Source organism: Podarcis cretensis, assembly GCF_951804945.1.
Source record: "Podarcis cretensis genome assembly, chromosome: 1".
NCBI lineage: Eukaryota > Metazoa > Chordata > Lepidosauria > Squamata > Lacertidae > Podarcis > Podarcis cretensis.
In genome coordinates, this window is record NC_137170.1 from 109,555,688 (window position 1) to 109,582,148 (window position 26,461).

The 26,461-nt window shown below is 40.7% G+C and overlaps 1 protein-coding gene across 4 annotated transcripts in view; it reads right to left on the bottom strand.

Moving 5' to 3' along the window:
* Positions 1-2,845: 2,845 nt before the first annotated feature.
* Positions 2,846-26,461, bottom strand: part of RBMS1 (RNA binding motif single stranded interacting protein 1) — a 123,834-nt gene continuing 100,218 nt past the window's right edge. For 2 of the 4 annotated variants that reach the window (XM_079980412.1, XM_079980410.1), the window contains exons 5-14: positions 25,015-25,172; positions 23,382-23,461; positions 15,516-15,622; positions 13,925-13,974; positions 13,751-13,844; positions 11,289-11,333; positions 8,114-8,224; positions 6,779-6,859; positions 6,379-6,463; positions 2,846-4,876 (exon numbers count right to left, since the gene is read on the bottom strand). In XM_079980412.1, the coding sequence (XP_079836538.1) occupies positions 6,386-6,463; positions 6,779-6,859; positions 8,114-8,224; positions 11,289-11,333; positions 13,751-13,844; positions 13,925-13,974; positions 15,516-15,622; positions 23,382-23,461; positions 25,015-25,172 (804 nt within the window). In that variant the 3' untranslated portion in view covers positions 2,846-4,876; positions 6,379-6,385. Of the gene's footprint in view, positions 4,877-6,378; positions 6,464-6,778; positions 6,860-8,113; positions 8,225-11,288; positions 11,334-13,750; positions 13,845-13,924; positions 13,975-15,506; positions 15,623-23,381; positions 23,462-25,014; positions 25,173-26,461 lie in introns of all 4 variants that reach the window. The other 2 variants (XM_079980411.1, XM_079980409.1) reach the window with 1 other exon arrangement.

Genomic DNA, 26,461 nt, shown 5'->3' on the forward strand with positions numbered 1-26,461 from the left:
CCAGCAAATCCCTCACTTCTAACGTTGCCCTTAAGAATGCAATGTGAATAATCAGTGTTGGAGTCAAAGATTTCAACAAAGCACAAATATGAACACTTAATGGTTGGGAGAGCCACTGAGAATACACAAAATAAATTCCCTTCCCCTCTAATGGACAACTCACACTTCATGCGGCAGCCGAGTTTTGTATTATATTAGATATCCTGATATTGTGAACAGAGGGGATACAGGGGGCCACTGCATACAGAAAGTGGGCAAGGATCCATTCTTGCCCAATGATCTCAGAAACGTGTCTGCTATACATTTGCAGACAAACGCTTTCCTGTAACATATTATGGGCATCTACTAGATGTACAACCAAGCTGCGGGGGGCAGTGGAGGACAGGAGTGCCTGGCGTTCTCTGGTCCATGGGGTCACGAAGAGTCGGACACGACTAAACGACTAAACAACAACAAAACTAGATGTACAATGGACAAGTATCTAATTCTAAGGCTCCAACATGGCACCTATGAACACACTGACATCCTAAACATCCTCTTGGTGCCCACCAAGTCGTCCTACGCTTCCATTTTTTTTTTAAAAAAAAGCATGGAGGGTTTTTCCCTATTGTTTTTTTTTAAGCTGGAAAGTCCCCCAAACATGTTTTATTTATCCTGGAGAGAAATAGGCATTTTGCCTCTTGGTGAAAGAAGGGAACTGAGAAAAGGTTCGGGGCATTTCCAGTTCTTCTTCTTTGAAATGGGTGCCCACAAGAGTTTCGAAATGTGCCCCCCCTTTAGATACCCTAAAGTTGGGTATCCCTAATCTGTCTGTTGAAGAAAGTGTGAAAAAGTGTGTGATATACTCCTTTGGTCCATTCATCCAGGAGGTACCACCTTGTATCATTTCAAGGCACTCATCTTTTTGTCTTGGTGGCATTAAGAAGAGAAGAAGAGTTGAGTTTGGATTTGATATCTGGCTTTATCGCTACCCTAAGGAGTCTCAAAGCAGCTCACAATCTCCTTTCACTTCCTCCCCCACAACAGACACTCTGTGAGGTGAGTGGGGCTGAGAGACTAGCCCAAGGTCACCCAGTAGCTGCATGTGGAGGAGCGGAGATGCAAACCCAGTTCACCAAATTACGAGTCTACTGCTCCTAACCACTACACCAGACTGGCTCTTAAGACATTGTGGAATGTCTCAAATGAGTCCTTGGGGAGAATCTTGATTCTCATGGAATGAAAAGGTTTTAACTCACCCTGTGGCTGATAGAATGAAAAATGGACAAGAAGCTGAGTTCCGCAGAAGCAGTATGTTAATCTTTCCTGCCCTGACCCACTGATGAATTTAACAGGCTTAAAAAGTAAATAAAAGAATATACAGAGATCTAAATGCATCCAAACCCATGCCCATGAATTTCCTACTTCCCATCATCCAATTGTCTTAGTCAGATCCCATTATAGGCCAAGCAGGGAGATAAAATCTTTTAATGGCAAGATGCTTCTGTGGAAGGGTTATCTACTGACAGGGAGCAACTGTCCTGTCAAGCCAGTTCTTATAGGTGGCACAGGCAATTCGCCAGGGCTCGCTTCAGGTCACTAGATAACTTCCCTCACACACTTTCCCAAAGCAAGCCCGAGTGAATTTGTGCTCTGATCGGATCGGATCTGACAGCTAAGGGACTGCCACAGAGAGTGCCCTTTCTTGGGCCTTCCTATATACAAGGGATCATATGTCCTGGTGCAAGGAACAAGTTCTCTGAAGGTACCACCCAGGGTAGAGGCTTGCCAAGTGAGCTAAAGTTGAAAGAACTCCTCCTACACATTTGGCCAACATCCTTTGATGTGCTTTTTACTATTGTAAGATAAAGAGGAAACACTGCCACTATTTTAGATGAGGTTAGAATTATGTGAGAGGCTTATTGATACCATATATTCCAAAAAATTGCTGGGTCTGGAATGGAAGGACACTGAAGAGACAAATGCTCCTTGTTTCATTTATGGCAGCTGGTCGTTTATGTTAGTTACATTATGTAGCATTTCTTCCTTGAAAATAATATATTACAGTTTGAGAAAGTTTCTATTCATTTCAATAAAGCCTACATAAATTCACCTGAGAAAGAAGTAATATTTTTTCTTAGCCCCCCCCCCATTTTTTTCAATTATAAAGTTCAGCTGCTTGTTTCCACCCACTGTTAAAAAACACACATAAAAAGTTTATATTTTGATCTTTTTTATTCAAAAGTTTTCAAAAGAAACAAAACAGAAAAAAACTAATGATCTAATCAAATTTACAGTTCAAAAATGTCTTTTGGCATTTAACAACAAGTCCTAGGAAACAAAATGACAGAGTATCTTGAACCGGACAAATAAGTTACCACTGGCAAGTTTGTGGCACTAGTAAAACAAAAATAAAAAATTAACTCTCTTGATCATATAGATATCTCTATGAAAATCTTTTTTTTTTTCAATCTGTACAAAAGGTCTTTCTTCATAAATTATTTTTTTTATAATTTAATGGCTGTCTACTATGTGATGTTTAAGTAACTGATTATTTCTTTATGTACAGAGGTTACATTTTGCAAATCTTACCCAGATAATGAGTATGGCACTTAGTTCAGACTTTTCTAGCAGCATCTATTCCCTCCCTCTAACCCTAATGCTTAGCTAATTGAAATAAAACATCAAGTAGCAAATATCTGCCTGCCCCCACATCTTCTCCCCACATCTGGAAATATCTTCTCCCCACATCTGGAAATACACCAGCTATAGGGAATGAGTTGCAAGAAGTCTGAACTTCGACAAAGCAGTCAATTCCAGGGAGCATAGAACCAATAATACCACAACTTTTTAAACTTTTTTAAAAAAAAACACAAAAGAACAAAAAGAAAAAGAAACAAACACATTTCTTATGACTATGTAATTTACTAGAATCTACACTTCTCAGAGCAGCATTGACTTTTGAAACTATGAAATGTCACTGACATCTGTACTTGAATACTCACATAAAATTTAAAAACTTAAAAAAAAAATAAGTGAAAAGAAAGAATTGCTTAGGCCTAGCTCCTGAGCTAGGATGATTTGGTCTGTGGTAACAGGGAGGGCCAGCAACCTGTCCCATTACAAAAGGAAATAAGCCTTGAGGTAGATAACTGATCATACACAGCTGACCAGACAAGTACACAGTTTTGGAAGACAACTTAATTTACCGTTTGATTTAATACACATGCGATCATAATAAAATGAGCTTTAATAGCAGTGAGTTTTATCATCTAATATGTAAAAAGTACAAATAACAGTGTATTTGTTAAATCAGGAATTTCATAGTTTCAAAATTGTATTTTCTTCTTCTTCTTTACACTTAACACTTGTAGTGATGATGTAAAGTGTGGCACTGCTTGGATCCAAGTCTTCCTTCATGCTTTTTGTTTGTTTGTTTGTGTCCATACATCAATTAAAAATTATAAAACCTAAATGCAAATGTACAAAAAAAGGCACATTCTTCTAACCGCAAACTGGTCCGGCAACAAAATTAAAAGAGTACAGAAGACATAACTGCTGAGACAAAATCAGAATTATTGGTTACTGGCTCTTTGTTCTTTGGTAAAGTTACCTTTAAAAAGTGCCAAGTCTTTATTTACCTAATATAGAGAGCTAGTACCCAATCTAGTATGTTTTCTACTTACATCTCAGCTTATGTTTTGAAAAAAGTCTTTTAGCTTTCGCCTTTGCTGTAAAAGCAAACGCTTCTATTTGCTATTTTCTCTGCACAGCATCATTCTAAAGCACTATTCATTACTAGAAAGGAAGGACAGAAACATTCTGTGGATTCCCCATCCCCAAAACTCCCCCACCCTAAAACTAGAACATCAATTATCTTCTGGAAAAAGGCAAAAAGATTTTTTTTTTTTTTACATTGCATCATACAGCAGAGTTCCTAACTAGCAGAGGAAAACTAATTGGCATAAGGCCTTACAAACAATTTATCCTATTAAAATTTCCCCAGTCAGAAAATGTGTTTCACACAAAACATTTCCCTACCCCCCAATCTTGCATTTCACAACCTTACATTATTATGTGAGGGGAAACAAAATCATTAAAAACACCTACTACACATTTTTAAAAAGCCAAATTTTTCAGCAATTTTAATCGACTACCTGTTAAAAGCCCTATCCTGCTGTTTTACAAGGCATAATAGACCAGCTCATTTGGTCAAAAGCATTCTACACCATTAGTTTGGACTACGTACTGAAACAGCTACAGCATTAAAAGAGTTAAGGCAAATTGGAATTGATAGAAAAAGGATAAGACACTTCACACTACCTTAAAAGAAAAAGAGAGAGAGAGAAAGCTATGAAAATAGACCCTACAACTGCAACACTGCACTATAGCGACACTCACACGGCAAGCACAGAACATCGGCATGGATGTTTTTACTAGTTTAAACTTCAAAAAACAAAAACGAAATCTTAATACGGTAAAACAAAAACAAAAACAAACCAAGAGACTGATTCTGTCATGCACATGAACATGTCTCCATTGCAATCTGTGCATGGACAGATTCCCGCCCCCCATTTATTTAATTATTTACCTTTATTTTATTTTTTATTTTTTGCGTCGTTAATACTTGATAAAAAATTTCTTACTAAAATAAACCTGTTCAAGGGGGGAGGGGGAGGGAAACAGCTACTAGGATGAATTTAAGGATTTTTTTTTCTTTTTCTTTATGCACCTTATAGAACTTATAGCAAAAATAGTTTCAGTTGATTTCATTATAAATAACGTTTTCAAGAACCTGTGCAAAACTGTCAATAATTTCTAAAGCACAATTGATCAGTAAAATCCATGATTGTTTCAGCCTTTGCATCCTTCTCCAGGCGAGGTCAACAACACATTTCTGAAAGGGATAGAAAAAGAAAAAGTAGAATTCAGTTATACTCTTCTGATTCATAGTATTTATAGCCTGTGTGACCTGACTATGCAAGTCTAGAAATAGAAAAAAAGCAGATAACTACATATTCTTGGTGCCTGTGTGTGTACAGGCAGATTTCTGCATGTGGTTACTTTTGCCAAAGGGTTTGTACTTCTGGTTCCTGGGACTGCATTAAGCATATAGAATGGAGAAGCTATACTGATCTGAGCATAGAGGAAGGAGACATCCTTTTCCACATCAATATCATCCACTTAATTTATTAACTGCACTGCACCCTAAGATTTCAGGGTGCATTACAACAATTTAAAACACATCACAAGCTTTTAAAAACAACTTACAATCACAAATGCAGGCTGGATCCTTCAAATAGGCCTCATGTGCAGGGCAGAAGATGTTGTTGTGGGGCAGATTCATGACCAAGTTACAATAAGATAAGGTTTTCAAAAAGACTCAAGTTCCTCAGGGTCAACACTCAAATGTATTGAAGATACATTGAATATTGATGTTAGTTCAGATTGCAGTTGCGAGATAACTAAGTGACACTGGGCATTAGGATCATGTCCACCATTAGGATCATGCCCATCATCACCATGCCAGTTGCAGTGGCACCCATCCATTTCCAGGTCCAATTCAAAGAACTGATTTTGACTTTTAAAAGTCCTTTGTGACTTAGGATGAGGATACTTGAAGGGCGACTTGCTTCCATATGTGCATGTCTGTAGGTACAGCTGAGATGCTCTGCAGGTTCTCTTGCCTTGTGAGGCAAGGTCAGCAGCCTTCTCTGTGGTGGTGCTCTCTGGCCTCCCTAGAGAGATCTGCCTGGCACCTACTTTGTTGTCCTCCTATTCACAGGCACAGACTTTCCTATAGGATTGTGCTTCTCTTTGCCACTAACTCGTTAAAGTATTGCTGCCATCTTCAATTAGCAATAAAGTATCTCATGTATGAAGCAATGAATCCGCCCAGAGTGGCTGGGACAATCCAGTCAGATGGGTAGGGTACAAGTAAAAAAATTATTATTTGAATAACAAATGTATGATATTTAGGTGGTGCCTTTATCTTAAAAGCTTATTGTACAAAATGATTTAATGTATATGGGGATGGGTCAATGGTCCAATGAAAATTATAGATCCAGTAGCTCAGTGCACTAAACAATTCGCTGCAACAACCATAATCAGAGAACTTGGTAAATCACATTATCTGGAGTTGTTAAGTCACTTTTATAATACATTTGACAAACTGATAGTTCATGCAAGCCAACTTTGGTAAGTCACAGATATTCTGAAGATGTTCAATGTACCAAGTGTACGGCATCTATGGAACATGCATGCAGCTTCTCAATTTGTTGCATTATTAAGTAAACATCAAAAAGGCTCCAGAAAATGGTTGGAAGTGTCTGAATATACTACATGAAGAGTATTTTCCCTCCAATTAATTTTTTCAAAGAAACATGAAAGCAACTTTACCTCACAATTACTTGTTTTGCTGATAAGTATATGGCGAATGATCATTGGACGTCTCTACTGTAACTTGCTGTTGACCACTGGCTTCCTGTAAGAAAAGAAATTATAAGTAGGAGACACACAGCATCTAATTATTAGCTGTGATATTACAAAGGGTAAATTTGTCTTGAGGTTTATCATTGACTGCCTGTGCATCTTCCATAGTTTATATCCCTTCCTGAAGAGCACTCGGCGGGGTGTGTGTGTGTGTGTGTGGCAGATACAGGATTCGTACCAATGACATCTTTTGCTTATTGCAGCACTGATGTCATTTCAGCAAGTTACATTTATTGAAACATTATGTACAATATAAATGATGGATTTTAACTAAAAGACTCTCCCATTAATTAAAAAGAAAAACTACCTCAACTGGAACAGCTGCTGTCTGAACGTGTGTGTACTGGGGTATGTAGGCTCCTTGCATAGCTGTTGTGGCAGGCATGTACTGCAAAGGAAAAAGAGATTAACGTATTCAGCTAAATGAAACTAATACACACAACAGATGGTTCGACCCAAAACAAATGTGTAAGGATGGGAGATAAGCCACTAGTAAAGGTAAAGGTAAAGGGACCCCTGACCATTAGGTCCAGTCGTGACTGACTCTGGGGTTGCGGCGCTCATCTTGCTTTATTGGCTGAGAGAGCCGGCGTAGAGCTTCCGGGTCATATGACCAGCATGACTAAACCGCTTCTGGCGAACCAGAACAGCGCACGGAAACGCCGTTTACCTTCCTGCCAGAGCAGTACCTATTTATCTACTTGCACTTTGATGTGCTTTCGAACTGCTAGGTTGTAAGGAGCAGGGACTGAGCAACGGGAGCTCACCCCGTCACGGGGATTCGAACCGCTGACCTTCTGATCGGCAAGTCCTAGGTTCTGTGGTTTAACCCACAGCACCACCCATGTCCCTAAGCCACTAGTAGTGTTCCACAAATGCTTTCAAAAGTGTGATCTAATAAACAGGTTGCACAACACTTCCTTTACACGAGGTTGCACAGAAAAGACCATCTTTGAATTTCACCTTTCTTATGCAGCATTCCAGCAACATAATGCAGCCCTTCAATGATGCATGCCCTCCACATGCATTAGCATGTCTTTGGATACCACCCAAATAATTCAAAACACATAGAAAGCCCAACAGCATTGGTTTTTGTTTTTGCTTTAGGATGTAAGAAGAAAAGGAATTGGGTCTTCTCAAAATTGCTGCTGAGTGATATTTCTAAAGACACTGGCAATACATCTTCCTTTAGGACAGAGGGTCCATTTGGCAATGCCAATTCTTATCTCCAGCCTAGGGACAAGGGGATGACAGGATGATTTATGATCCAAAAACATATATCCACAGTGGTGTTATCAGCATTGACAGTTCAGATCACACATTTTGGTGGAGAACCTCGTCCAAGCCCCACATCCCCTCTTTTCTGATTGATAAAGGAAGATCGGTAAGATTCAGCCTTACACTGCTCAAAGCTGTCAATAGTAGCCAAGTTTTACTTCTTTAATATTAAAAGTAAAATTTCCCCAAGTGACTAAGATGCATTGCCATAGAAAATGGATTTATAATGCACATGCAATTACTGGTCAGTGAAAACAAAATGTGACAGATGGAATACTCTAAATGTCTTTCCTACGGGCAGAATATATAGTAAATATGTCAGTTTTTTCTGGGTGTTATTATTATTATTAGAATTGCCACGTACTGTTCCAGTACTGCCCAATGAAAGGTGACTCATCTGCTGTGTCAGTGGACTTATCATTGATGCAGGCTGCAGTGACATGGTGTGGTCCATGGAAGGAGTTAATACAGTACCCTGTAAGAGTGGGGGGAAATTGTTTCAGATTAAAGCAGTAAAGTTGTACACAGCTTCTGTTGGTTTACATTTTACTGACACATGTTCAATTTTTCTTTTGTAAAGGTGCATGCAATTGAAACACTTCATTGATAGCAAAACATGGTTATGTGACAAATATAGTAATAGTAAGATCCATCTATGGGTCAGAAAAGACTTGAGGGTATACATGAAATCCTGCACCTATGAGTCACTCTAGTTTGTGTTTTTCGCCAAGAACCCATGTGATTTGTAGCAGAAAAAATTCTACTCTGAACTGCAGCTCCCTTATGAAACTACAGTTCATTCATTCATCTTACAGTGATGTCAGTCTAACCCTCTCAATGCCTAGAGATTCTAGGTATCAGGGGTTCCCCTACTGAAATGAATGGGAAAAAACAAAACTAGCAAAGCTAATTGGGATCCAATCTATCATCAGGAACTTCATTATCCTATATAAAATTCCATGTTTTGCAGTTGCATCTCATTGGGATTCTCCCCCCTCCCCGCAGTCCTTGAAATATTCTCACTTCCCTGCTTGTTTATATCTCAAGACAAACACTTGTTACAAAGCATTGCATGGGTCTGTTGGGCCAGAGAACAAAATTTTATCCTAGGGGATTAATTCTGCTCCAAGTTGGCTTTATCTTAACACTCTCATGATGCAAACAAACAACACTGTTTTTTATTTATTTATAACATTCTTCCAGGGAAAAAGAACACTATTAGGGTATTGAAATACATTGAACCCCTTCCAGTGATTTTATTAGGCGCCTAATATTTCCCTTAGGTATTTTTGTTGTTTCTTCCCACCCACCACCCCACTACCCCCGATTATGAACCTACTATTTCACCGACCCTCACCTCCATTTTCCTTCCTCCAGGATTTCCTGATATCCCATAAAAGAATTTGAGTTCAGTTTGAGGGGTTCAACATACTCCAAAAGGTTTTGTGTTAAGACTATGTGTTTGGAATGCAATGTTAACAAAGTTTTCTTTTATATTAAACTGGAGAAATTTTGGAATCAGCTATTAAAGTTATTCCCAGCTAGGACTTTAAAGATTAATGTTATATTGGGCACTGTACAGAAGAATATGGGCTCTGCCCAGTTTCACCGAAGCAGATATCTGACTGCATAAGCTGCTTTGCCTAATTACCAGCAATTTCTCCTGGCACATTCCAAGTATTCAGTGTGGCTCCTCTGACACTCAGGAGAGGTTTGCAGGTGGTTGATGTGTTGCATGTGTTCTGCAGTGGGTAAGGAGCAGGAAAGCCCGTCCCCTACTTTTGTAATGCTGGATTCAGCCTACTACGTTCCAAGTATGGGCATGGATTTTAACTGGTATTGAGAAAATCAGTTGCAATCACACCTCTGTCGGCATTTTACCTTGTGAAAAGTTCAGCAGCCAGTGACAGACTGCAGGCAACCCAAAACATGCATGGTGATTTGTTATCCATGGCTTAAACTTGCTTTTCTTTAAGTACCCAACTTAAAGTACCCCCCAACCACCTTAATCTGGAGCAGCTCTCCAAGAGTAAGGGAATGAAGAACTATGACCTCCATGTCCTTCCTGCCTATGTGCTTTCCTGAAGAATCTGGCTGGTCAGTGTGAGAAGCAAGATGCTGAACTAGATGGACCTTTGGTCTAATCTGGCAGGACTCTTTATGTTCTGCCTTTAGGATTTTTTTCTGACCAAGTCATTTGAGAACTGTGGACTGTACTGGGGTAAGGAATTAAAACACAAGCACTGTGTTCCACAAATATGGGGGGGGGTATCACTGCCCCATAGGTTGCAAGGTTCTTTAAATTAAATTCAGTGTCAAAAATGTGCACATAGAAAAAGTCAAACCCTAACCTTTAGAGACCACAGACAGGGAGCTTTTGTGTGCTAGAACTATACATCTGTCGGGGGCTTACATGATGCAGCATAATAGCCCAGCAGTCTCAGTGCCTTGTCTTTAACTGCTTTGCTTTCAATTTGCATATTGTTTATTATTTTGGAACATTTGTTAAGTGCTATCATTGCACTTGTGAGAAACGAATCCAGCTATTCTAATTATCCTAATAGGAAGTATCAAGAGAATCTAAGTGTCCAAGACAATTGCATTTGCTTTCATATGTAGAAAAGGCATAATCAAAGATGATTCGGATTTTGATAGCTGTACGGAGATCAACACCAATACTTTGTCTATGCTAGATTCTAAAGTGCTATTGTTTGCAAGCCGTGACACTGCATACATTAACACAAGAAACCTTTATGTGTATTGTCATTGCTATATGAATACGGTTCTCTTTTGCATCTGCCATGCAGTAGTACAATGTAGGAGATTAAGAGGCATGTATAGTCTGTGCGATATTTGTATGTTAATGGAGCTTTGTTCCTTCCCTGCTCTCTACAGGTGCATGCATATGCTTCTTCAACAAGAAACTCTTAATTACCTTGGCTCTTTTACCTGGGGAAGGGCTGTAACTTACTAGTAGAGCAATTGCTTTACATGCCAGAAGTCCAAGGTTGGATCTCCAGGTAGGACTGGGAGAGACCCTGACCTGGAGAGCCATTGCTAGTCAGTGTAGACAATACTAGAAGGACCAAGCAGTTTTTTTTGTTTACATTAACCTCTTCCTTACCTCTGTCTTTTAATCAAAATTTGACTTCTAACTTCCATGAGCCCCAACCAACACAGCCAATGGTCAGAAATGATGGAAGTTGTCATCCACAATATCTGCAGAGCCACGGGTTCCTGGCCCCCATTGCACAGCTTTCCCTCCCCCCCCTACTACTCCCAGTTATTACTTCATTCCATTGGATGTTGCCAGAATCAATTCAATAGCCACCCATCAAGATTCTACTGTTCACGCTAGGAAGACTTGGCATAAGGCTAGGCTATCTATTATTGGGCTGCAGAAAACCATACCAGTTGGATATTATTTAGTGTGGGCATTAAGAAATAGCGTCCACCAGAGAAAGAAATAACTAATGAAAATGAGGAACAAATAAGAATATTGATCCTAAGCTGACATAGGCAAAAGTATGCAAACTTACAGGATGCTGCATTATATATGGTTGAGGCTGCATCCATGAAGGGCTCTGTAGATAATGAAAAGGTTTTGTTTTGTTAAGAAACAATCTTCACAACTTTAATGTATATATTACACACATTTCAAAGCATCATGCTTTCATCTTAACTCATTGTTCTGGCCTTCATTGCTGCCTACAAGAATCACAATAACCCTTTTTGAAGCACAAGAATGAAAAAAGCCTGAATTAAATCACAGCCTTCTCCTTTCTCTTTTAAAACTTATTAAGTGCACCCCCCTCAAAATAATTATTATTTACAGACAATTTCAACAGAAGCTCTGAGGATCTGAGATGGTGGTAGTATGGCACAGAGAGTAAAGAGAGAAATCTCCAGTTCCTCAAGTTCACTCTTAGTAAGAACTGGAATGAAAAGTATGATCAGTTCAATATTCACTTTTACTCAGCATGCAGCAAGCCGAACACTGACAATCCTATTCCGACTTCACAAAGACAGCCAGAGTACAGGATGTGATCTTCTCTGTGTGCTTTTCTCAGAGAGCATGGAGAGGGAGTGGTTCTGCTAAGTGGTAACATCTGTTTCCTCTCTCTCCAACTGACTGAGATTTGCATTATCAGAGATGGCTTAAGCCCTGGTAGAATGCCCAACTGCGATGGCAGGTTAACTGCAGAAGATTCTCATAAATATACTCGGCAGCCATTCTGCTTTTATTTTTGAAGGGAGGGGGAAATCGTCTGTAAAAGTAACAGCTAGTTGTGAAAAGTAGAGATTCAAGAAACCAGGGGAAATTGTTCCTTAGGTCTGATAAGGAACAGCTGGAAATTGGGAGGCGGGGTAATGGAGAAGAAGCTATTCCACAACACACAACTGCAGCCCTAGATCCTTCTTTGTTTGGATAACTAAACAAGAGTGCTTAAATGCTGCTTTCCTTTTCCAATAAGTACTGATTAGAATTAGAACAACATACTGAGTTGGCAGTTTGGTAGGTTTAGAGACTGACTGGAAAACAAGAGTAAGTAACATTTGCCTTAAAAAAAATAATCAAACTGAGGACCTGAAGTAAGAGGAGAGTTCTGATGCATCCTTCTACCACTCCCTCCTGTACAATGGGGAGGTTAGTGGAGAAGTGGAGAGGCAGAGGGATGGAGGCTCTGTTCTTTGATCTCACCCATCACTTCTCACTGCATGCTCTCTTGAGCCCTCCTTTTCGGTTGCTTTTGGGAACTTGCAGGCAGGAGGATTCTGGGGAAGTGGCTAACATACCCAAATGAAATGTGGCGCAGATGTCCCCAGAGTCCCTTCTCTGTATGGAAGCTCCAGTGAGGGCAGGGGGGTTTACTGTTCTCCTTGTGACCAGCCCAGCATTCAGCCTATCCTAACCCTGAGGAGAGCCGCAGGATCTTGTGTTGGCTGAACAAAGCTCTCTTCCCTGAAACCAGAACAGTTTCCTCTTCTAATGGGCCAAGTGTTAACACACACAACTTTGACCTTTGCTACCAGAGATATTTCCTGGAAGCATGAGGGGAAGTGTGCATGTACAACCTTCACCCACAGCAGTTCAACCCCACTTCCCAAACCATGCCTCTTTCCCATGCTCAGTGTCTTTAGAAAGAGAAAGAAAGAGACTCACAAAGGGACTCAAGAGAGGTTGAGAGTAAATGGAGTAGCAGGATTCCCCTTACCACTTCCCACCCATTTCTCCTAATCTGGTGGCCTATAAATCCTGGAGAGGCTGGTAAAGTGTCCTGAGAACACATGGGATGTAGGGTCAGACCTCCACAGAAACCGCCTGTGAAGAGTTTGGGGCTAGAAGGGGAGCTTGCTCACCACCCTCATCGACTCTGAGCCACTGTAGCAACTTGTCTTGGCATCAGGGAATCAGGGAATGAACACAAGCTCTCTCTCCCCCTTCATTGCCAAATCCTCTATGTGTGGGGTACTGAGCTGAGTCAAAGGAAAGCAAACAGCAGGACATTTGCTTCCTTGCAACCATCCATCTCTTCCCATTGAGACTGGCTGAGGTCTTTCGCTTTAGCTCTTCAGAGTGTCCCTGCACCTCCAGGCAGTGTGTATTTAAAACTGCTGACCTGAACCAGGTTTTGGGGGGAGTTTACTGTGCACTTGCAGGATATGTTTGAAAGTGGTAAGCAAGCTCTCTTTCACAGAAGCTTGTCTTGCCATTACTCATCTCCTCACTGAAAAAAAAACCAATGACATCTGCCTTAGCAGTAAAATTAAGCAGACAAGCTTCTATTTCATCATACTCCACACACTGATTTCTGTTCTACAGGAAACCAAGAATACTTCAAAAGCAAGTTTCTTGTGTTTCCCTTTCTGTCTCCGGCTGTTTTATACATAGAATGACAAAAATGGTAAGGTATTGCATTCCACAAAGCCTTCATGTGAGCTCTACACAAATTCCTACCAAGTATTTTAATAGCTTATCCTTCCATCTTGAAATACAGACCTGGTATGCAGAAACTGGAGAAGCAATATATGGCGTGATAGACGTCTGAGTGATCATTCTGTTTGTTGCAATACTGTATGGCGAATGATAAAATCTAAAAGCACAAACACCTTTATTAATACCTTTTAAAGGGTACCATGGAATAACTTATATTTATTGTCTGATTGTACATACCCATTTTGTAAAGCAGCTGTAGTTGGATCATACGTAAGTGTCATTCCAGCCTTTAGGGAAGGGATAAAACATATACTCAATGAAAAGATTGGCTACCACTCCAAACCAAAACATTAGCACTAGCCCATCTGTCTGAAATAGTCAAAGTTGCCAGTACTGCCTTATGTTTTGTGAAATTTTGTTGGCACAAGAGATATGCAGTAAGTAACCTGTTTTGGATCTCCCTTATGCATTAAAAGATTATGGACCCAATCCAGAAGCTTCTTGCAAGGACATGGAGCTTCTGAATACACAAGGGCTTCCTCATTCCCTACAACACCAGGACAGTTTTGCTTCTATTACGTTGCAATGGCCGCTCTGCAATTATACACCAAAGTACCATTGGACCCATGTGTGTATCCACTGTATATTTTATTTTTATTTTTATGTGCACCACTAAGAAACTTTTGTAATTAAGCGGCTTATAAATACCTTAAATAAAGAAAGTACCATCTCTTTTGAGAAGCTGTTGGTAAGATCTGCCTTGATGAAAACTCAAAAAGGCCCAGCTTACATGCATGTGAAACAGTGTGCAGGAACACAGCTGAGGTGTTAAATTATGTGCAGTAAGTTCTAGAGCAGTGGTTGTCAACCTGTGGGTCCCCAGATGTTGTTGGACTACAACTCCCATCATCCCTGAGCTCTAGCCTTGCTAGGTAGGGGTGATGGGAGTTGTAGTTCAACAACATCTGGGGACCCACAGGTTGAGAAAGGCTGTTCTAGAGTGATGTACTAGCAGTGGGGCAGTATCTGCAGCCATTTTATTGGGACGCCCAACTGGCTCCAGTGTTATTTGCCTTCAGACACCAGGTTAAAAGCTGGCTTTAAAAATAAAGACTATTGGGTCAGTGAATCTTGCTTTTCTAAAGCAGACGATTTTCTGCTTCCCTGGATTTCCCCTGATTAATTATATCATGCTGATTTGGTTATAGATAGTTGACTATTTATCTACTGACTTTGCTAGTGTTTTTATTGAGTTTGTTTGTGAGCTACTATGTATTATTTAATAGAAGTCAGCCTTAAAAGAAAAACACACACACACACACACACACACACACAGCAAAAGAAAATACATTCATATAAATATTTACAATGGGTTGCATTCATATAATTACAATGGGTTGTACTCAACATAGGACTAAGGAGATAGAAATGTGTGTGTTCATGGAATTATCTCCCCTCCCTTCCTATAGTGCACTGTTCTGGTAGTTTTCCAGTCCCTCAAGAACAGATTCAGGGAGGGTGTGTAGCGGGAGAAGTACTGCTGGAGGGAATTTCCATTGCACTCATGGGAACCCTAGCACTGGTTTCCGCTAACACAATAAGTTGGTTGAATATGGCCCAATATTTTAAACAGTGCATTTAAATATGTCAAGTAACGAAGCGGAATGAAGGATTGTTATATTCCATTGAACAATGCAGGAGGACACCAAGGCAGCACATCTCTTTGTGACTATTATTTTTTTTAATGCACATCCATAGACACACACACACACACACACACACACACACACACTAACTAAAGGTTGAGAGGAGGACTTACAAGTCTCACCTCGCCTTCTCGGTGCCACGCTCTTCCATTCTGTATATATTTGTTCTGATTCTGTCTCTTTTTTTGTCCTCCATCTGCAAACTTGCACAACAAAGGTTCTGCAGGAGCTAAAACAAGAACAAAACAAACCATTTAGGAATAGTCTACATAATAACCCTTGTGATATCAAAATAAAGTACATTTCAAAAGTTGTCACTTGTGAAAAGATGTTACATAGTAGGTTTTCCCCAAATTATTTTGCTTGGAAGCCATAACATTCAGATACATGCTTAGTGCCCAGTGTTTTCATGCGTTCCCAAACATCCTGATTGCAAAGATTTGCTATGTTTTAGTAGATACAAGCACTCCAACACACCTGCATGTGACATTTCTTCATTATTTCAACAAAGAGCCATAGCTGAAAAAGGATGGATACATAGAGCTGCTGCATTAATTAATGTAATTTGGAAAGCCTGATTTCTTTAGCAGCTCAACAGATGCATCAGAGCACAATGAGCTCTAGACTGAAGGAAGGGTCTGCAGTGTGGAATCTGTTTTGATGTTATGATCAAAAAAATAATTTGACAATTGCTTTACACTAGGGGTCAGCAAACTTTTTTCAGCAGGGGGCCGTCTACTGTCCCTTGGACCTTGTGGGGGGCTGGACTATATTTTGAAAATAATAATAATGAATGAATTCCTATGCACACTGGGAAGAATGGGGTGGGGGAAGGGCAGGTGTAATAAAATAAAATAGTGTGCATTAAAGCAGGGTGAGGAAGGCTCCTCAGCAGACAAGCTCACCCACTACCATGCTGCTCATCCTCCTGCCACCTCCCCCCAAAACATACACACACACAGACCCACAATCGCCCCACAGAGAAAAGGGAAGCAAGTTCAATATGCAGAGAACAGCCAAGGCGAAGGAGAGATGGCGGCTCTGGGGAAGCAGCACCAGGGGGGTAGAGCTGGAAGAAGAGGCAAGGGGGGCAAGTAGTCCTCCCCCCCCCCCAGCCCTAGCCACCTTCCCAGTTTGCCGCCTGCCTCATTTGCCGAAGGGTTGGCAGCGGTGGCATGAAACAGGCTTCCTCCCCGCCTAGAGAAAGAGCTGCCGCCGCCACCGCTTTTCGTGAGGTGGGTAGGCAGAGTGAGCTCATCCACTCTGGTCTCTGGCCCACAGGAGCACTAGGGCGGTGGCGGCGATGGCGATGGGAGGAAGATTATTATTATTACTACTACTATTTCCCCAATGGCCTGACTTAGAGGGAGAACAAGAGGGGAAAGGCTGGTGGGAAAGCAGAGAGAAAGAGAGGAAAGAGGATTTTTGTCCTTCCACCATCTAACTCCCCACGTGCACTCAGCTTCTGGGGGCACAAAACAATACAAATACTAATAACAATATTAATGATATCGGGGTAAGTAAGCAAGCAAAAGCCACTGAGGTAAACCAGGCACGGCGTTTGAGTGCCAGAGCCACCACTGCTTGGCCTCTTCCTCCTGCTGCGATCGCCGAGAGTCTTGGCTTTGCGGCAGGTGGTGGGTTCTTAAATGGCCAGGGGGTCTGATCTGGCCCAGAGATGTAGTTTGCCAACCCCTGGTTTACAGAGAATTCTCCCCTCATTATAAGTTTCTGGTTACAGATGTGCTATATACGAAGTCACACCTACGTGCTCTGTCACTTCATTGCTAGCAGCTAGTCCAACTCAACTTCATCCAAAAATACTGTATCTGAGACAAAAGTAGTTTTCTTTGCCTCTGGTATTAAGTCTACTTTGGCTTATTCACTCATGCACTTAAGTGATTGAGGTGCATGTGTGCAATGGCCCTAATGAAACCAATGGGGTTTACTTCCAAACAAACAGCTTTAGGGCTGAGGTCAGTCACTTAAATGACTTAAACGACATTTAAACCTGTGTGGGAAGACCTAGGATTGGCACAAAATGGCCATTAAAAAAAAGCTACATGTTTATTGTGCTACTTTATGCAACACATGAAAGAAACTAGTTAGATACAGGTATTCACTGAACATTATTTACGTAGGTGCTCTGGTTGGATTACTTATATAAATTTTTAAATGAGGACACTATAAATTGCTCTCAGGACACACAATATATGTTCTGGCATGCTTCCAAAGCCAGCAGAATCTTGGAAGACTAACTCTGAGCTCTGCATTAAAAAGAAAAAGTGGCAAGTTATGAGCAGAAGCCACTTGAATTCATTTCTATGGTTTCCATGTCTGGTCCTTTCGTTAAATGAAAACACCCTTTGAGTGTTTCAACAGCATCCCTTTACTTACGTATTGTTCCAGTACCACAGATTTCTACAGAAAAGGGTTCTCTGAGAGAGTAAATTACTTTTGACAACCATGCAACTAATGGTTAAGGGCATAGATACAAAGATGCTGCAAAAGGGTTGAGTGCTTTTTTAACTCTTTCCAGTTTGAGTGCTTTTTTAACTCTTTCCACTGCGCAAGCCAGAAAGGTGACTTTCAGCGTTTTCTGTCTTGTTCTATACAAGTATCATATTGCATGATGAGCTAGCAGGTGGCTTTTACTTAATCTGATAACATATGCAGGTAACCCATGCAAGTATTATTCCTATTTTACAGACATGAAACCCAGGCTGAAGAACTGAGTTTACTAAGCAAGCTGGTAAAATGCAATAACCCAGTTTCCAAGCTCCAAGTCAAGCGCTCATGTCCTTCATTATAGTTCTTGTTCTGTTTTTTAAGTTTAACACAGGACAATTTCAGGAGTGGTAATGCTTGTCTCAGTCATACCCCATCACCTAAATGCACCACCTGCATCTGGCTGAAATAGAGTCCTTCTCTCTTTTTCCTTGTTATCCCTAATCACTGAGTGGAAATGCTGTTGTAGTTATGGCTTCTCACACTTTTTGCTAATAATTTCCTTCCTCACAAATCTACAGTTAGGTAATATCCTAGACAGACAAAGATGCCTACAGAAATGTACTGCTTCACGAAATATACAACCCATGTTAGAATTGTGTATGTCAGAAGGATTAAAAACAAAACTCAGATCATGGATGGGTGGCAGAGAATCAAACAATCAGCTTGAATGTTCCAAGGTATTGTGACAATTCCCCTCCTGCTGTGGTTTTGACAGCATTGTGAGTTGCACTTAAAATGGTAACTCACATTCTTATGTGCTGTTTGAATCAGCAATGTACACTTGGGCTTTCAAACAAATATTTGATGATGTTCCCCACTAAATGTGCCTGAGTAAAATTAGCAGTCACAGGATAAGAGGACAAGCCCTTTATGGATTGACTTTTCTCACAGTGGAAGGAATTTCCCTGCAAGGACCTGTATTAGGAGCAGTGCCTTCACACTTGTTCATAAATGATCCACATAAGAAGTGAGGCAGACAAGTCTGCATATGACACAGAATTATTCAGGGTGGTTAAAACCAGAAAGAGATTGCAAAAAAAGGGATTGCAAGCGGTTCCAAAAGTGAATGTCTAAACTGAGTGAATGGGCATTAAAATGGCAAATGCGATTCAAGATAGGTAAGTGCAAGGTGAGCACTGAAGCAAAAAATTTACTAACCCCACATTGATGGGGGCATGGGATGGTGGTGAATGATCAGGACAGGGATGAGGTTGTTATTATTTATTATATTTGTTAATCACATTTTTAACATTGATTGTGATGAATTAATTGTTCAATGAAAATGTCAAACCAGTGTGGCAGTTATGAAAAATGCGAATTCTATGTTAGGGATCATTTGAAAGGCATCGAAAAATAAAATTTGCCACTATTGTAATGCCTTTATTCAAATCTATGGTACAGTGGTGCCCCGCAAGACAAACGCCTCGCAAGACAGAAAACCCGCTAGACGAAAGGGTTTTCCGTTTTGGAGGCACTTCGCAAAACGAATTTCCCTATGGGCTTGCTTCGCAAGACTAAAATGTCTTGCGAGTTCCTGCGGGGTTTTTTCCCTCCCCCCCTTTTCCTAAGCCCTAAGCCGCTTATCAGCTGATCCGCTGATAAGCCGCTTATCAGCTGATCCGCTAAAAGCCGCTAAACCGCTAATAGCGCTAATCCGCTAAGCTGTCAATGGGCTTGCTTCACAAGACGAAAAAACCGCTATACGAAGAGCCTCACGGAACGGATTAATTTCGTCTTGCGAGGCACCACTGTATAACTTCACCTGAAATACGGTGTACAATTTGGATCAGAAAGGATACTGTAGAGCTGGAAAAAGTGCAGAAAACGGAAAACCAAAATGGCTGCAACTGGGCTAGTCCCACTATGAGGAAAAGTTACAATATCTTTTTTGGAAGAGGCAGGGGAGTGAGTAAAGTGGGAAATGATACAGGCATTTAAAAAATCATGTATGCTATGGAGAAAGCAGGTACAAGCTACGTTTTTCTCCCACTCATACAGTATTAGGCCCCTGAGTCATCTAATGAAGATGACTGTTGGGATATTCAAGATGGAAAAAATGAAGCCCTTCTTCACACAGCACACAGTTAAAACTTATGGAATTTGCTACCATGAGCTAATGAAGGATAATGCAATGGCTGCTAGTCAAGTTGGAGGGAAAAGATTGAGGCAAAAATATCCTAGCTCCACATATACATGGATGATGTCTGATCTGGTGGTGAGTGATGACTGATGGGGGAAGAATAGCAGGAGAGAGCTGTTGGGCTCCAATGCTTGCAGACTTCCCTTAGGCATCTGGTTGGCCTCTGAAAGAAACAGGATGTAATCCAAAACATCCGGAGAGCATCAGGCAGTGGAAGGCTGCTTTAATGTTACCTTGTAGCTACCACAGGCTGTGCCTGAGACTATGGCAGGAAGTGTAATCTTCAGAGTCGATCTGTTTGTGCGCTCTGAAGTTTTAACGTAGTGTTTCCACATACAAATTTACAAAAAAAACCAACTAAAACTAAGTATGCGTGTATTTTTTTACCAGCTGGTCTAGTCTCCTTGAGTCTGTTTGCACAAGAATTTCCTGACCTGCTTCACACTATCCAGGAGGCCTGACCTCCTTTCTTATAAAACTATTTAGCTATTCCATTTTCAGTTCCAAACTCTCGTTATTTTAGCTAAGCTGCACTATGACAGCATGCTTTTCTTAAACAGATGTTCCTCTTCCTCCCACACCTATTCCATTGCCATCTTCTGGATTCTCCGTCCATTACGACATTTCCCCCATCCAACTGAAATCTGCCAATTTACCCTAGTTTCTGTGAAACTTGGCGTTGCAAACATTCTCATGCTGCAGATTATTCCTTGCCCTTTACCTGGGAAGAGCTTTGCTAATGGTGCGTCTCCTGAACTTGGGAGTGAAGCAATGCCTGCCTCTCTCACAAAGCCAAGAAACAAAGTGAAGGTCAAATGAGAAAGACACACATAGGACTCCAGTAACATAACAAGGTCAGCTGAAGGCACATGTAATTATGAGGAAAGGAATGTGGTGTAGTGGAAAATGGCTTTGATGACCTGCTCTGAGAAGATGCTCATGCTGGGTAGCATACATTATGTGGTGGTCAGGGGAGATCCCGTAGGCCTCCATGTGGGATCACCTGCAAGAGCTAAGTCAACCACAAATAACCAACCATTCAAAATTATGCTGCAAATTCTATAACATCTGGGAAAGTGCTATAGTTCAATGGTAGAGCATTTGCTTTGCCTGCAGGGAAGCCTGCAGGGAAGTCAACCCTCGGTACCTTCAGTGCTTTGAAGCATTAGCCATGTCCCTCCAAATGGTGATACTAACCTCAGCCCAGATTTGTCACTAAGTCTGCTGCTATTTGTATAGCTCCACCCAAATGGCCTCTAAAGGCAGCAGTGTCTGTTAAAGGTTAGTTCCTGTAACATGAGAACTGAGAGTTTCTTAGTAATAGTAGGAGTATGGCACAGCAAAGGTTAATTTACCTTGTCCCATCAAACTGTGTACAGTGGTACCTCGGGTTAAGTACTTAATTCGTTCCGGAGGTCCGTTCTTAACCTGAAACTGTTCTTAACCTGAAGCACCACTTTAGCTAATGGGGCCTCCCGCTGCCGCCACGCTGCCGAAGCACAATTTCTGTTCTCATCCTGAAGCAAAGTTCTTAACCTGAAACACTATTTCTGGGTTAGTGGAGTCTGTAACCTGAAGCGTATGTGACCTGAAGTGTATGTAACCTGAGGTACCACTGTCTGCTGGTCAGAGTCAGGCTGCTCAAAAGTGGCTGGTTGCTAAGTCAGCCCAGTTACCTAAACAACAGGTGTTTGCAGTAACATGGGAAAAGGAAGTATATTATCTTTCTCTTTTTTTGCACTGGGGGCATCCTGGGAAATTCTACATTGAAACCCCATTTTGAAGAATGTGTGGCTACCACCCACATCAGAGGGGAGAGGGAGAGGGAGAGAGAACCAAAACATGGGATATATAGTCTGAAGGTACATGAGGTCACGACCTTGCTGAAGTTCAGCCGGTGTGAGGATGGCCATTGCCTGGATGAACAATCACCAGGGAATCACATGTATGAAGCCTTGGGCTCCATGATGAAACAAAGATAGGATATAAATGTAAGAAAAATAAATAAATATGAATACCCTACCTTTGATTTCTTTCTTCACCTGAATTCTGCCGTGCATGCTACTATGTCTATTCTTTCTTATAGGATACCATTTTACTATCCCCCAGAACGTCAAAGAAAAGCACTATTTATTGTATAGTAAATTTCCTCTCTCACTCTGTTATTGTCTTCTGTCTTTCTGGTCATATTAATTTAGTCCTATCCAGCAATAATCTGCTACTCCCTGGCAGAGGCTGATAGTAAAAGGGTGTCAACTCTTGGCTTCAAAAGAGCCCATAGTAAGAAGTGCAATCAATTATCATGAGCTAACAGCTTTCCATCAGATGGGTTGGGAGTCTCACAGCAGCAAATGAATAAATTAAGCTGCATTAGGAGAACACCTCATGGACCTTTTTTGTTTCCTTGCTATTTTTTTTGCACTAGAAAGGCGCAAGTTAATTTAGACAGGAAGAGGGGGATCTAAAATTATCATCTTCATTTGGTATTTGGGTATCAGGTTTTCTCATCGAGGTTCATTCACCTTCAGCGCTATTGAACAAGCTTGCAAAGCCACAGGAACAAGGGGACTAATTAAAAATAGAAGCCTTATTTGTTCCCCTCCCTGCACACCTTATCTAGAACTATTTACAGCTGTTGGGAGGACCTGTGCCCGAAGCTTCAGAGCAATCCTTGTAAAGCAGCAGAATGCTACAATACTCAGAGCAGCAATGGCCTATATTCAGGGTCTTCAGTGTCCAGACTCACATGGTTTTCCAGAAAATGGCATGATGCTTGACTACAAACACAGTAGTTGGATCACTGGAGTCAACAGCACCCTTAATCTCTCTGCCCATACTCAGGACTGGGGCTGTGTAATACAAATTCAGAGAGCTACCTTCCCTTGTCAGAGTTACAGTATTCTCAGTGCTTCTCCTATTATATGCAAACCTCTATAATGTAAAGAAAATGCTGCTGTGATTACAGAAATACTACTTGCTCAGTTCACAAGTTTCATGTGCCCTCATGAATGCATTCTGGGAATGATGATTTGGATGTTCAAGTAAAGGTGTGTGAATTTGTATTGGGTCTACAAGCCCACTAGCCCACAGGGGAAGGACTCAAGGGAAAGGTAAGAAAGAAGAGATGCTTCTGCATTCCTGAAATTTCTTCCTCGGCCCCCCAAGGGCCTGAACAGCACAGAGTGTCCTTCTTCAGGGCTCGAGACAGTATGTAACAGGGTTATTGTAGTGCTGTTCACACTCCTTTTAGAGGTGGTGTTATGCAGGTGCCACTTGCCTAATCTAGTTACAGGAATCATTAGATTGTAACATTTTCAGAAGAATACTTAAGACCTACCTGAAACTCCTGGGGGTGTTTTAATAAATTTCCCATTAAAATGAGCAATTACTGCTTCACATTTTTCTGTCGATTCCATCCTGTGTAAAAGACAAAAAAAAAAAAAGAGATAACTGTGTAATATTGATTTGCACATGTTTTGCTTTCTTATTAGGTCACAATGACAAAGCCTCCAGCCCAGTCCTGTCGTAATGACAAAACAAGGCTTGGGCAGTATGTGGATAAACATGACTTGTGCACTCCCTTCATCCCTTTGTGCGCTGTGATGTCTTTTCTCATGGTTTGCTGGCCATTGTTTGTCAGCAGGTGCAAAGTGGGTCAACTGCAGTTTTCTGACAAAAAGGGAGGCAGTGAATCTTAGTAGATGAACCCAAGATAAATCCTGTAGTGCCAAACCAGGGGGAGAGGCCATAGCTCAGTGATATAACGCATGCTTTGAATGTAGTGTGTTCCTGGTTCACTTCCCAGAATTTATGGCTGGAAAATCTCCTTGAGAGATGCTATTGGTCAATATTGAGATGGATGGACCAGTGATCTGACTCATTATAAAGAAGCTTCCTAAGGTATGGAATTATGTCTGTGTCCATATCTGTCTATCTCACTGTCTCTCCCCGGCTCCTTCTACAAGCTCTATGCAGTGCTTGCACATTTTTGTATGTGTGTGAGAAGGATGCTTTAACTGTGTGTTTTGAAAAAATAAATTTGGGGTAAGATTTATGCTTCCCCCCAATCATCGTTCCACTATTAAAGACTGAAAGTAAACATTCAAATGGCAGTGTTTTTCTCATTGCACATTGGAACTATCTAAAAAGGAAAGTCAACTTGTCTTGGGTATGAACACAGTTTTCCTTATTTAGTTTAACAGGTTTCTTGTGTGTAATTACTAATCAAATTCAACTTTGTATATTACCTTTGTATGGATATGGCAATACTGGGTAATTATTTCTGAGTACTCATTGTGTAAGAACACTTAAAATAACTGAGCCAATTAAAAACATGCAACGAATAAGGCAGCAATATTAAGGATTGGAATAGAAGGCAACTAACAACTTGTTTGATTTCAGTTTAATATTGTCTAATAAGTCAATATTGCCCTTGTGTCAGTTGTGTCCCATCTTTTAACTGCAAGAGAGCAATAAAATTCTAATTGCACCTTAAAGCAAATGTGGTGTGAAAACCCTTTTTTCTTCAAAAGTCGAGTCCCCACAACCATTCCTCTAAGACCAGCCTTTCCAAACCTGGTGCCCTTCAGCAGTTTTGGACTATAATTCCCATCAGCCCCAGCTGCCATGCTGATTTAGAGTATAACATCTTATGTTCTTTAACCACACCCACCTTTAAACACACACTTTTGTCTTTTATGGCTGGTACATTAATAATAAGCTGTTAATGCCAATATTTGACATTTGCACAATTCTCTATTACAGTACTAATAGGTGCATGCCCTGCATCCTTGAATATTATTTGACCCGTTAATATTTTGGTTAAATGAACAGTCCTACCATCTTTGTTTTGAGTTTCTTGTCATGGTAAGATACTGTTTTCCATTGCTAAGCACCTTCATTTTACTTTAACTATAATTGTTCTGAAGATGCTATTCATGAAGCAATATAAAAGACAGCTACCATCGTACCTTGCAAAGCCAACCCCACGACTTGTGCCATTGGAATCACGAAGTATTCTTGTAGAGATAACTTGCCCAAAAGGTTTCAGCATATTCTCCAGCTCTTGTTCATCCATTGAAAGTGGCAAATTGGAAATATATAGATTAGTTGGATCCTGCTCTTGTTGCTGAAAAAAAAGCAATAAAAATAATAATATTACTTTTCAGAAGAATATTGGAAATTTTGAACATAAAATTGTACCCATGAGACTTACTTTGCTGTGAAAGTCTCCACAATAAAGTGGTACCAACAGCAGTCAAAGCTAAATGTGTAATTTTGAAGTCACTGAATAGCAGTCTCTCAAGACTTCCCTAGGAGATCAATGAAACTAGAGAAACAGCTGTGGCCAAAATATATGATTACATCTATTCATCGTTACTACCATTCACAGAATAAGCTCTTCCTTCTTCTGACAACATAAGCCATTATCATCTCTAGAATTACATTCATGGGAAAATAAATAGATAAAAAGGAATGTATTTGCTGCACAATGGAAGGGCTTTTGCCATGCTGGAACCTGCATCCCTGAAAAAACTGTCCCAATTTTAATCAGTTAGCTAAGACGATTCACATGAAAGTCTACAACAGATCACAAGGCCTATTTCAAAAGTTCTGCAGAATAAAGTGGCTTTGCTCAGAGTTGGTCAAAAAACCATGGCTCGGGTTCAAATATTCTGATGTGCAAGTAGGAGACCCTTCTGCCCATAGGTTTTCTGTTGCCAATTTCCCCTCTAGAAATCCACCTCAGGACTCCTATTCAACCCCCTGAAGCTAGCGAGGACAGTTGTAGACAGAAAGGGAATCTGTATGTTTGCACGGGAGTATTTGGCTCTAACTATCTTGTTTGAGTGAGCTTGAGATAAAATAGAGCATGTATGATCAGGAGCTCTTTTTCTGTCTCCTGAAGCAGCCTTCCATATTTATATACACTATCTCATTCTCTCTTTGACAGGGAAGACTAAGAAGTCGTTGGCTCTATCTTAACATTATATAAAGATGCAGATTATGAATAAACAGATGACATCAGAATAGTACAAACACCCCAAGGCGTTCATACAAAGCAGTAACAAATTTAAAGTGAGGGCAACTTCCATGCACGATCAGGCTCTGAGAATCCATTTAGCAAAGACTCACGAGAAGCACATGCTTCTCAAAGGCGAGACAATGAAACTGAATATACAATACAAAATTATTCAGAAAGCATATGTGTCCCCTGTAGCAGGTTCTATCTAGTAAAAAGAAAGAAAGAATAATACAGCAACGCTTTTAGGTAGAGGATGCTTTTCGGCCTGTCCAAAAAATACATCAGGCAGCAACACAGTAGTGGGCTTCTCAATGATGGCACCCACTTTATGCAGTACAAAAGGCACCAACAGTGATTTGTCTCGGTTACCTTTTAAATACCTATATTTTTTG